The 12,032-nt window shown below is 33.4% G+C and overlaps 1 protein-coding gene across 4 annotated transcripts in view; it reads left to right on the top strand.

Annotated features, from left to right (window-relative positions):
* LOC128991460 (RING finger protein 212B-like) overlaps positions 1-12,032 on the top strand; it is a 23,429-nt gene extending 11,397 nt beyond the window's left edge. For 3 of the 4 annotated variants that reach the window (XM_054414361.1, XM_054414359.1, XM_054414358.1), the window contains exons 2-10: positions 1,495-1,606; positions 2,557-2,618; positions 4,808-4,927; positions 5,470-5,558; positions 6,884-6,965; positions 8,178-8,269; positions 10,256-10,333; positions 10,481-10,582; positions 11,381-12,032. In XM_054414361.1, coding sequence (XP_054270336.1) covers positions 1,495-1,606; positions 2,557-2,618; positions 4,808-4,927; positions 5,470-5,558; positions 6,884-6,965; positions 8,178-8,269; positions 10,256-10,333; positions 10,481-10,582; positions 11,381-11,408 — 765 coding nt within the window. In that variant the 3' untranslated portion in view covers positions 11,409-12,032. The remainder of the gene's footprint in view (positions 1-1,494; positions 1,607-2,556; positions 2,619-4,807; positions 4,928-5,469; positions 5,559-6,883; positions 6,966-8,177; positions 8,270-10,255; positions 10,334-10,480; positions 10,583-11,380) is intronic. The other variant, XM_054414362.1, reaches the window with a different exon arrangement.

The raw sequence follows: 12,032 nt of genomic DNA, 5'->3' as shown, positions 1-12,032 counted from the left end.
GCCTATGATTTTTATGCATTCTACCTAAAAAATAACTGAAGATAGGCTAAGTTAATTGTCAGGCTAAGTACAAACATATACGCAACCATATAAATACGAGTCTTTGTTCTGTCATTGAACACCATTAAGTTAAACATTTTTTTAAGTTACCGTACTCAGGTTCTAAGTTAGGTTTATTGCATAATTTAAAAACTAGATTTGGTGCATGTAGCCTACGTTATTTTAAGGCATGTTAAAAATTTAGACCCAACTAACTTCCCAACTGGAGCCATAACCTCCTCTAAAACGAGGCTATGATACTTGATACTTGAAGTCTTCATCTTTGACCAGCATAGCTGGATTGATTGCGTCAATGATTTGTTGGCTAGATATTGTCGCCAAAGTTGTCCTCAAAGTACTCCTTTGACAAGTAATTACCTGATGATTACTTCCTCTTCCTCTTTGACCAGCCAGGGCCGGATAGACAGCGTCAAACATTTATACCATAATAGGCTCTACCAATTTTGGTCTTGAAACTTATCATCCAGGCATATTATGGCGTTAGTGTGTGGCAAAGTTTCACACCACACGACCAGCCCATTAATTGCCATTTAACAGTAATAAAAAATGTGTCAACATTAAAAACATTGTGCAGACGCTCCATTAGGAATTAGTGTAACAGCTGTTTCATTCCAGGCCAGGACTTTGGCGTTGTCAATTTGATTTTGCCACGGCCTTGAAGGACTAGGCCTACTTTTATGGGCTTGGGTGCAAGAAAGAGGAAAATTCTCCTACAATGTAGGTGGAGAGGATGCGGTATATGCATTAAAATTTACGTAGAAATGTGCAATTGTCACTTAAATTCATGCAACAAAAAAAAAACTCGGATCCCCCTTTTTGCTGGGCGGTAGAATACCCCGGTAAGCCCAACGCCACTGTCGCCCAGTAGGAATCCCTTAAAATATTCTCTGTTATGTTATGCGGTATGCATTAAAAGATGCATTAAAAGATGCATTAAAAGAAATGTGTGATTTTCACTTCTATTTATTTGCAACAAAAACGCCCAGACCTCCCTTTTTGCTGGGCGGTAGAATACCCGGTAAGCCCGACGCCACTGTCGCCCAGTGGAAATCCCTTAAAATATGCTTTGGGAAAGGGGCGCAATTATCTCTTGGCATTATATGAAAAACTGCGGGCCTGCAGTATTGAATTAACTTAGAGGAGGTCATGCTAGAGCTTATCCTGAGTTTTGAAATAATAGGCTATCAAAAAATTAATATTTGTAGGCCTACCAACAAGTAATCTAAGTAAGTAAACTCATAAGATAGGCCTAAGTTACTTACATTAGTCCAAGAAACAGTGTTTTAATTTTTTTTTTTAAATTCCGAATGAATACTTGTAGTCCTACGTAAAATTTTTATTATCCGTGATTATAGAATTTTAATAAATTTTACAACATTCCAGTTTTTCCATTTGCTCTTTGGAGTTAGTATTCAAATGCCTTTTTGTTAACAGATGGATTGGGTTCACTGCAACAATTGTTATTACCGACCAGGTCATCAGCCAAAGAAAGAAATGATCTTAACGTCATGTGGTCACATATTTTGCAAGTGCTGTGAACGTTCAGGTAAATTCAACCAAATGTTAATTAGGCCTAATTATAAATTTTGGCTTATACCTACATTAGTGCCTAGGACTGTTTTGGCATTTGCGTAATTGCTGACTGAGTGTGTGAGACCTTTTTGTTAGACATTTTGTTTTAGTTTTATCAAAAAAGTATTGACTTTGTCTAAATAATGTGTTAAATTGTGTATTCTATTTTATATTTATTTATAATAATGGATGCAGGTTAAGTGTAAGAAAGGGCCATGTGGCCCTAACTTTGCCTGTTGAAATGAAGGATTTTTCATTTCATTACATTATTTTGTTTGTGTTAATGGTCTATTAATTAATATTGTGATTGGTACGTATTGTTTGAAAATAACCCAAAGTACACCTAGACATCTATTTCATTATATTTTGTGATTTTTCCTAAATGGAAGAAGCTGAGTTACTTGGATGGCTTGGTAAGACGTCTAGGTCTACTAGGACCATGTTATTTTTTAAAGTCTACTTTCCCAGTTTTTCTTTTTACGCTGAATTCTATGATCGGTTTTTGAGTATTTTGTCCTTTCTACCCCTAGCCTCTCACAAAGCCTATCCTATTTTCTCGTCCAAATCTACAGTCTTGGAACAATTCCATTGTGCATAGAGTCATAAACTTTGACTATTTTCAAACACTTAGGACTAAGGATTGTATTTTTGGATTCACCGAAAACAAAAAATACTTTATGTAGACACATAACAGTAAAATGTTTATTCAGTAAAATCATCCTTTGCTACTTTTATTTAGATGTCGCTAAAACACTACCTACCTATTTACTTAAAATTAAATAGGTCTTGGCTTATTTATTATGTAAGTCATACGTAGCGAATCAACTTTACTTGAATAAAAGTGAAGATTTTTGGTTATTTGGTAGGGGTACAAACAGTTTACCTTATACAGTAGGTTAATTACATAAATATTTTTATTTCCAGCACAAATAGAGCATTGTAAAATTTGTGGTGAAAGAGCCAACACAACAGCATTATCATCGCAGGTAAACATTGTAATTTAACAAAAATAATTTATAAACTTTTATGTTTAGTTTGTACATTTGCATTACATACATTTACATTTACAAAGTTTATTTAAAAATGTGTAAATGCTTTTGTCAAAACATGCTAACATTGACTGCCAAAAATTAGTTTGCAATTGGTAATTTTTATCTGCTCTGTTTTATTAAGATCATTTCCAAGACAGACAATAACAACCCATTTATATTTAGATGACTCTTAGGAATAGCTTCAGGGATTGAGTTAAATTTGTTTTAAGAATGACTCTCATGCATCTAAGGCTTAACATGTTGAGTGCGGGGGGGGGGGAATTCTCGTCCAGCTGTACCGGCACCACTGGCTCGGGGCGGGAAATATCACCCTCCTTGCATAACAACAACCAAATACATAGATTATCCTCCATTTTTCCTAATGAGTGGCCATTTTTTCCTGATGATTGGAGTGTCCAACCAAAATCGATCACCACTGTCCACTACTATCTTTTATATAGATACCTATATTTACCGACTCGTTAAAACAGTATACTTAGTATAAGTGTAAATAAGTTTCAAGTGTTATTATAGACGTATTTGTTAATAAAACAAAAAAAACTATTTAAACATAACAACATTACAACAATTATTTAAACATTTAAAATTAATAAAACATGCTAATTTAAAATTAAGAAGTTAGTCCCGGGGGACCGTGCCATGGCTCGATAATAGTTTTATTTTGGTTGTAAAAGCAATATAAAGTAAATTCACATTTTTACAACTAATTTTGGTTTTTTAAATTTAAGTTACAGTGGAGTTTCAATTTATTATGAATACAGCTGTCCAAATTATGTAAAATATAAAATACCCCCGCCGCAAACCAGCAGACTAAGCTAATTTCAACTTGTCTGATTAAATTTGTATTAAAATATTTCCATAAATAAGACATATTTATTCCCAATTTAAATAACATTAGATTTAACGAGTGCTTTGGTTTGCTGCTACGGGGAAGGTAAAACGTGTTTTTTGACGATACGTCAATAGTATAGGATGAAATAAATAAATTTACCAAATTTTATCAACATATATCCATAAACAAGTAAACTACAACAGTTTTCATTTTCTCCATAAGAATAACATGGGAATTTAAAATTACACTTTTTTTGAATTTTCTCCGCGACCGTTAGACATACAATGGTGCTTCAATATACTAAATTATTTCTTTTTTTTAAGCTCTACAAAATGTTTTAGGAAGAAATTGCAGAATTATTTGTTTTTTGGGTCAATTACCCCATAAAACCCCTAAAAACCCCCTGTTCCCATGGTCCGATTATGCTAGTTCGCGAACTCGTTCGAATAAACATAGGTTTACACATTTGTACCAAATGACATCGAAATCGGATAATTTTTGCTTGAGTTATCGCGCTAATGGACACACGAACATATATATATATATATGAATTTGAACGGATGGTGTTTTTGACTTCTGGGGACCTCAAAACAAAAAAGTAAATCGGTCCCGGGTCCAGGTCTTACCATGAGACCTACGGTAATAGCTTATTTCCTATGGGAAATTCGCTAAAAGAGTGCATAAATATTTAAAATCACCTTTAAAATAAGACACGAAACACTCATTACTTATCAACACTGACTTGCTCTTTTTTACCCTATATCGAGTAATATTCAATGAAATATTTTCTCAATGATAATTATCACTTTGTACCTACTGTATTTTATAATTTTCTGGTATACCGTTGATGGCTTGTTATAAACACATGTTTCAAGTCTTGTTTACTTTTTACTAAGTTATTTGGTTCAACCAACATAGTTACTTGGCAGCCCATAAGGCCAATGTTAAATTTTTACATTTTCAAATGAGTTGTGTAACGAAATACAATTTTTCCTGAGGTAGTGGCTGTCACCAATCAAGTTTTAAGGCCTATAAGTCCCTAATTCCAAAATTTAGTCAAAATCCTTCTGCTGGAATTCGGTATCTTATATTACAGACAGACAGACAGACAATCGGACAAAGTTTGTATTAGAATATAGGATTTACTTGATGTATTAATTAATGTTGTGGGTCATATTTTACATTTCTGTAACTTGCTTTGTACCCAGTTGTAGATTATATTGATCTAATTAGGTACATTTAAACAGACCGATTGAATTTCTAATCTTGATAGTAACTCATATATCACCAGATGATTGAACAAGTCAAAGCCTACTTCGAGGAGCCAGAGACAGGGCTTGCACTCAAATTGAAGGTGATGGAGTTTCAAAAGTCCCACAGATTGAGGCTGGACCAGTATCATAAAACAGTGGTGAGTTCAAAACTTGAATTGAAAACGATAAATTGAAGGTATGTAGCCTACTGTATCTTATTATAAAACTATAAGATACAGTAGGCTACATAAGAAAATACTGCCCTAGCAAACCTGTAGACTAAGGGAATTTCCGTTTGCCTGAATGGATTTTCACATAAATATTTCCTTAAAGATATGAGATTTATTCCCTATTTTAACATTAGGTTTTACGAGTACTTATTGAATTATTCGTTACCTTGCCTTTGTTCTTGCAGGTTTCAGATGGTTCCTCCAATATATTTGGCCACAGCCACAATTATGGTATCTTCAGAAAGTAGAGAAGTTCTATTTACATATTATACATACACTATATACACACACAGCACAACAACGCCATTTAGTTTTCATAGGTTTTCCAGGGCAAATTAATAAATTTTATCAAAGTATTTTTCAATTCAAGTAGGCCTACAGTACCATCAATGTAGGCTATATGAAACTTGGAAACTTTGGAGTAAATTATTTTAAATAAATAATTAAGATGTACACAATCTTTTTTACAGGTGGAAAAATACCAAAAGCTAAAGGGTGAATACCAAAAGCTGAAGAGTTTATATCAAAAGATGGAGGCAGAGCACAGACAGATGAAAGAGTAAGATTTCAAGTTGTGTATTTTTTCTAGTTACAGTAATTAGATGATGACTGTGTTCCTAAGTCATGTGTGCCATTTGGACACTAAACAAATATTCATTGTGAACACTTCACTAAAAGCAAATACGTTTGGTTATCATTCAGGAAGTGGTAAGTTAGTCTATATAATTACAATTTTAAGATAACTATTGGCCATCTATAAGGTGCAATGATGTAAGCAACATGTCTTCATTTTAAATCAACAAATTTTGCAATTGCCATGAAATATTTCTCCGTTGTGAATGTATTAACTACAAAACGGGTAGAGTGACACTATGTTAATGTTCCTGTATTACTAAGGAACCAACTGTTCTTTATATCTTTGTGTTTGTTGTTTTACTCACTTGGTGAATTTAGGTAATGTGTTTTATTAATGAAAGGTTGTAGAAGTTTAGTATTTTGTTTTTCGTATTTCCTAACTGTGTATTTTTTAATGAGCTTTAGGTAAAGAGGTCTGACCAAAATCTAAGCATTTTTGTACAAATATATATTTTATGTGAATTGAACATCAATAACATTTTATTGGCTTTGCTACCGTACCGGTACCATTTTACATGCTGTATTCTTCTTTAGCCTATTGATTTTTACTATAGTTATAGGGATACAAATGTATTGTATATTAAAAAAAAAACTAAATTATATTATTGAATTACAAATCAGTGCCACTTACACCGGTCTATGTAGCTTGATATTTTCTTACCACTTATCTGAATTAAAAGAAAGAGATATAATATCATCAAAATAATAAATACTGTATGCAGTATAGTTGAGTTATATCTCTTAAATCAATGGTGGAAGTGTAACTATTTCATACTAGATTGAAAGATCACTCCCATTGCAAGGCCCCCGTACAGCTAATAGTTGAATTACAATTTCTGTTGACAAAATTAGCTATCATAATTTTCTAAGTGTAATAACAAATGTAAAAACTGCAGAAGGTTTACAGTTTATACTACTCTTGCGACAAAGATGTTGAGTAGCCTTTTAATATTGATGGTAAAATAAGTACCAAATATAAAAATATGCATAACAAACATCGTCATTTGTATACCATCAAAATTTACGGGGATGGACAGTAGAATGGAGAATGGACGCAGAACTCTGCACGACCGATTTGGTGGTGTAAGCCTTGGAGGGGGGATGGGCACCCTTGAGGAGTATCGAGGCTGGTTTAGTGTACTGTTGTAATTAACATGAAATCTGACTAAATTAGTCATAAGAGAGTTTGATAAAAAGCTTAAAGATAAAATAATTTGCAAACTGCTAAAAGTTATTGTTATTTTCCAGGGAGAATATGATGTACAGAAGAAGACTAAATGCACCTCCATCTGGTTCCTCTCTGTTCAGACAAAACAGTCAAGAATCTCCGGTAAGTAGTCTTGAATTTACCTGTGTTTTTTAGAAATGTTTGTAATTTTTTATTTACAGGAATATTTAAACCAAGCACAAACCAAAATCCAGACTCATCCTATATTCAAAATACGTCAGTAAATAATTGGACCAGAATGATTTACAATTACAGTAAAAACATAAAAAAATATTCTCTTTTCAAATATTGTTCGCCATAACACTCTGTTTTAGTGGACTTTTAGTGGATGGATTTAGTCAGTTGCTGTTTGCCGTATGTTAAATTGTATGGAATTTCTTTATGTACTACTGTGCCTCAGTGGCGGATCCAGAGGGGGGGCGACCGCCCCCCCCCCCCTCGGACATACATATACATATATCTTTTACTACATGTGATACAGTAGTGTATACAAATTGTGTAAAATAATTTGTCACACTAACTTTGGACAAAGAAATCCATTTTGAACTAAAAAAAACTGCCATTTTGGAGACTTACTTTACACAAATTTTTACTCGAACCCCCCAGACCCCCTGGTTTGCCCCCCCCCCCCCCCTTGTGGCTGTTCTAGATCCGCCACTACTGTGCGGCAATAAATTTTGCCGGACACCAACTGATTACAATTAGTTTTAGTGGTATTGAAAACCTTGTATATTTTTAAGCATAACCAATCATTAAGTGATAAAACTTACACTTAACTTTATTCTGAAGATAAAATTAAAATACAAGCTTGTTACTAAACCTACATCATATAAGTTTGATATAAACTACAACATAACCTCTCAGAGAAGCTAGGAGAAGTGGTTGTTAAGTCCTTAGGCCAGTGGGAACATTTAAGAGATTTTGACAGATTTTTATTTGTTAGATTAGTTTAGGGTAGTATGGCAAAAAATATTGATCATATTTTTCCAAAATACCGTACTTGTATGGTTATCTTGCACTAGACTTCAGTTCGCTCGGAAACAACTATACTTGTCAGGTAAACAGCTATTTTCCGGACTACTATGTAATATACTATTTCCTGAAGTAAAAACTCTGCTTTTTGGATAATATTTAAAATTTAAATATTTTTTTTGCTCACAATTCATTTTACAGATGTGCAAAACTTATCTAACTGACATGCAGTCAAACAAATTCAAACTAGTCAAAGTAAAAAGCAATGAATGTGATAATATAATTTCACTTTTTAGGAATTTTATAACATTAAATAACAACATATTGTTTGCATGTTTTTAGTTCATTCGGACATCGGAGAAAGAAAATCGAGCGCCAAGTTCGCCTTTTTTTGTCACCCCGCCGAGACCTTTATCTTCTAGTCAGATATACAGGTAAATAGTTAAATTAGCTAGTTTTCTTTTACCAAATAAAAATATTCAACGGAACTAAATCCAATCATTAGACGTTTTATTTGATAATGCGGTAAAGTACAGACACTGAAAAACAATTTTTGAGAAGAAAAAACTGTACCAGGTGTTTAAGGAAAGATCTCTGCATTTGTCATCAAACTTATAACAGTATGGATTAAGTATAATTTAATATAAAAGTTAAACAAAATAATAATCTGCGTTTGAATGTATGAAATTTATTTCTTAGACGTTTCAATTCTCTCCCTAAATAAACGGTATCAGCATTCTGACACATACTTTCTCCCATAAGTTTGTCAACAACCTTTATCATGTGTAAGTGGTGAGTGTAAATATACGCAAATGGGATTTGTACAATATTGTTCAGAATTTATTTATTTGTAAGAATAAAACTTATAACTTATAAAATTAAATGTTCTGACTGTCCAAACTATTACATAGGTCAGACCGGCAGATCATTTAACACGTTCGCTACTGAGCGTCGCATATATGCGACGCCGCGGTCTTTGCCACAGACCGAGGTATACATTTGAATCTTACACATAGACCGACTGTCACTTGGATAACAGTACACACAGACCACGGGCGAAAACCTGTAAAACAGTGATCATTTACATTGTAATACGTTACAATCGTGTTTGTAAATAAATTATTCTTGTTTATTTGTATTTTTTATAACCTTTTGTAATGTCGCATATTTGCGACGCCCGGTCTACAGCGAAGATAATAGTGAAAATTATCATAGTTTTCTTCGTTTTCTTGAAATAGACTAAACGTCGCATATATGCGACAGTTCATTTTTTTGTGTTTTAAGGTGAAAGTAAGTAAAGAAATAAACAGATTATTCAAGAACAGTTTATAACTGAACAAATATAAAAGCTACATAGGACAATGCAGCATACATACTGCATACATAATACAGTGATGCAGAAAAGTAAAGACCAGTTTTTCCAACTATTATATGACGTCACCAATCATCATATCCACAGACCAAGCGACGCAGTTGTGCGTCAGACATCTCTGTAGACCACTGCAGGGAATTCAGTGCCTTCAAATAGACCGTTACAAAGATATAAGCATTTTAATAACATTAGAACCCCGACGCAAATATGCGTCGGCAGTCTATTTTAATGTGACTAGCCGTCGCACATATGCGACGGCAGTCTATGGGTGGAAACCGGCCGTCGCATATGTGCGTCGCTGGTCCATGTGAATGGAAAATTTCATACTATTGCAGTAGCGAACGTGTTAAGAAACGTTTTTCTGAACATTTACCTAAACCAAAACAAACAGAACAAAAATCCAAGTTCGCTGAACATTTATTAAATTCAAACCATACTGTTAGTAGTTTTAATGATAATGCAGAAATTTTACATGTTTGTAAGAAAGGCTTCATGCTAGACACCCTCGAAGAATTCGAAATATACAAAGCCACTAAATCCTACCCGTACAACATGCTCAATGAAAAACTTAATTATGGTTCAAACAAACTATTCAACACAGTCTTAGATCACTTTGGTAACAATTATGTTGGCAACACGAGTCCTGGAGGCACAGCTGATAAACGAAATGGAGTGGGGTAAATAGTCAGTCATCGTCGTCGACCAGTTCAGTGACGTGTGCCGGCCGGCCAATTATGTTAAATGTCTACCGTGTTCGTGTTATGTTTGTTTGTGTGTTCGATATATTTAAGTTTTGACGACATTCAACGAATGTAATATTTTAACGTTCCGTTTTTGATAATGACTACGTAGTAGTCGAAACTATAGTCAACGGATACCGACTAAGGAATTGTGGACGTCAAGGTACGTAACCTGTTATAATCAAGTAAGAATGCCTTCAATTTATCATAAATATAGATTTGTCTTTTTAATTTTTTTTTTAAGTCAGAAAGTTTTATAAAAATAGTGTTCAATATGAGGAGTTTTATTTCTAATATTTATGTTACAGAAATGTCAACACCCCATCAACACCAATGTCAGATGGAAGTACTTCACCAATCTCTGTGACTTCCAATCAAAGTTACCGGTATGTTTTTATTTATGTCCAACCTTCACATTCTAGGATGTAGGCTCTTAATTCTATTTTATCAGAATGCAGTTATGGAAGATTTCCCACTTATCTGGACAACTTTTATCAGAATTTGTGTGTTAAATGTACAAAGTTTTGTTACAGTAGCTGTGTCAGTGGCAGAAGCAGTCAGAAAATGTATCGGCCGGGACTCACTCCTCCATTCAATAGACTCAGCTTACTGTCTGTCAGCGCACAGCGAACCAGGTATTTTGTGTTCTTAAGCCTCGAGCGGGCGCTTGCGGAGTTTTCCTCCGCACTTGTAGTTTTTGTTAATATAAATATGCATAATGGGTGTCGGCAGTCGTGTCCACACTTCATGCACATCATCCTGGGAATGCCCCTAAGCTATTTTTACCCCCGAATTCCTCCTCATTTTGTTGTCAGTTGCAATTCAGTGACGCGGTGTCAGTTTGCGGAGGTTTACTCCGCTTGCGCCCTATCACGTAAGTCCTTAGCGCAGAGTTTATTTCCTCGTGCCCTATTGTCAAACTGTGTGTATATTTTATATATACAAAATTATAAACATGTTTAAAAGTATTATTTCATTTATAATTACTATCAAATATATTTTGTTTGTATGTATTTGTATAATTGCATTATTGCGGGACAAAACTCCGCACGTGCTCTCTCTCTTAACATACCTTTATACTAGAAAATTGCTCAATATGACTATTTGTGAAACATTATTCATATAATGTTAAAGAAAAAATCTTATTAACAAAGAAATTATGTGTCTGATTAGGTTATTCAACATTTACATATAATATTTCGTTATAACAACAAGTAAAATTGGTAAAACTTATGCTATTTAGTGTTGCGGAATAAAACTCTGCATGCGCCCCCTTCTGTTTTACTGGTGAAGCACCTCCTTGAGGGTTAAGTTGAGGAGTCAATCAGTCAATATAATTAAGATTAAATATTTAAAGTTCAGTGCATACTACAAAAGTGAAACAAATTTAAAACTTTTTAAAGCTGCTCTAATTAAAATGTTATTTTTTTCAGGGAAACAAGTTCAAGAAACCAACATTAAAAGAAGTGGTGCAACTAGAGCCTTTTAGTTAGGTTTTTTGTTGTTCGTTTAGTTTTTCTAACTTCTAAGTGATATTTTCTTTTATGTTATTACTTTTCTTCCTAAGTGATATTTTCTTTTAGGTAATTACTCTTCTTCCTAAGTGATATTTTCTTTTAGGTAATTACTCTTCTTCCTAAGTGATATTTTCTTTTAGGTAATTACTCTTCTTTCTTAGTGATATTTTCTTTTAGGTAATTACTCTTCTTTCTTAGTGATATTTTCTTTTAGATAATTACTCTTCTTTCTAAGTGATATTTTCTTTTAGGTAATTACAATTAGGCATTATGGTGACCAGGGGATTAAATAGCTAACTGTTTTTGTTAAACTTAAAATTTAGTCTTGGTAATAGTGTCAAAAGAGTTTAACGTTTTGTAAACATTAATTTTTATTTAAAAGAAATAATTAATTTGATTTCTAGTAATTGACTTAAACAAGAGGTTAGTTCAGTAGTTTAATGCATTGTACAGGATTGAAAACCTTTAGGTTAACTTATTCATGCTTTTTTCAGTTTATTATCATAGATAGATATCTTTAGTGTCATGTTCATAGTGTTATTTTCTTGTTGCATTAAATTAATTTAGT

Source organism: Macrosteles quadrilineatus, unplaced genomic scaffold, assembly GCF_028750875.1.
Source record: "Macrosteles quadrilineatus isolate MER2022 unplaced genomic scaffold, UCM_ALF_1.0 Scaffold_4__1_contigs__length_99947679, whole genome shotgun sequence".
NCBI lineage: Eukaryota > Metazoa > Arthropoda > Insecta > Hemiptera > Cicadellidae > Macrosteles > Macrosteles quadrilineatus.
Note: the sequence above shows the minus strand (reverse complement) of the source record. Positions and strands in the feature narration are given on the sequence as shown.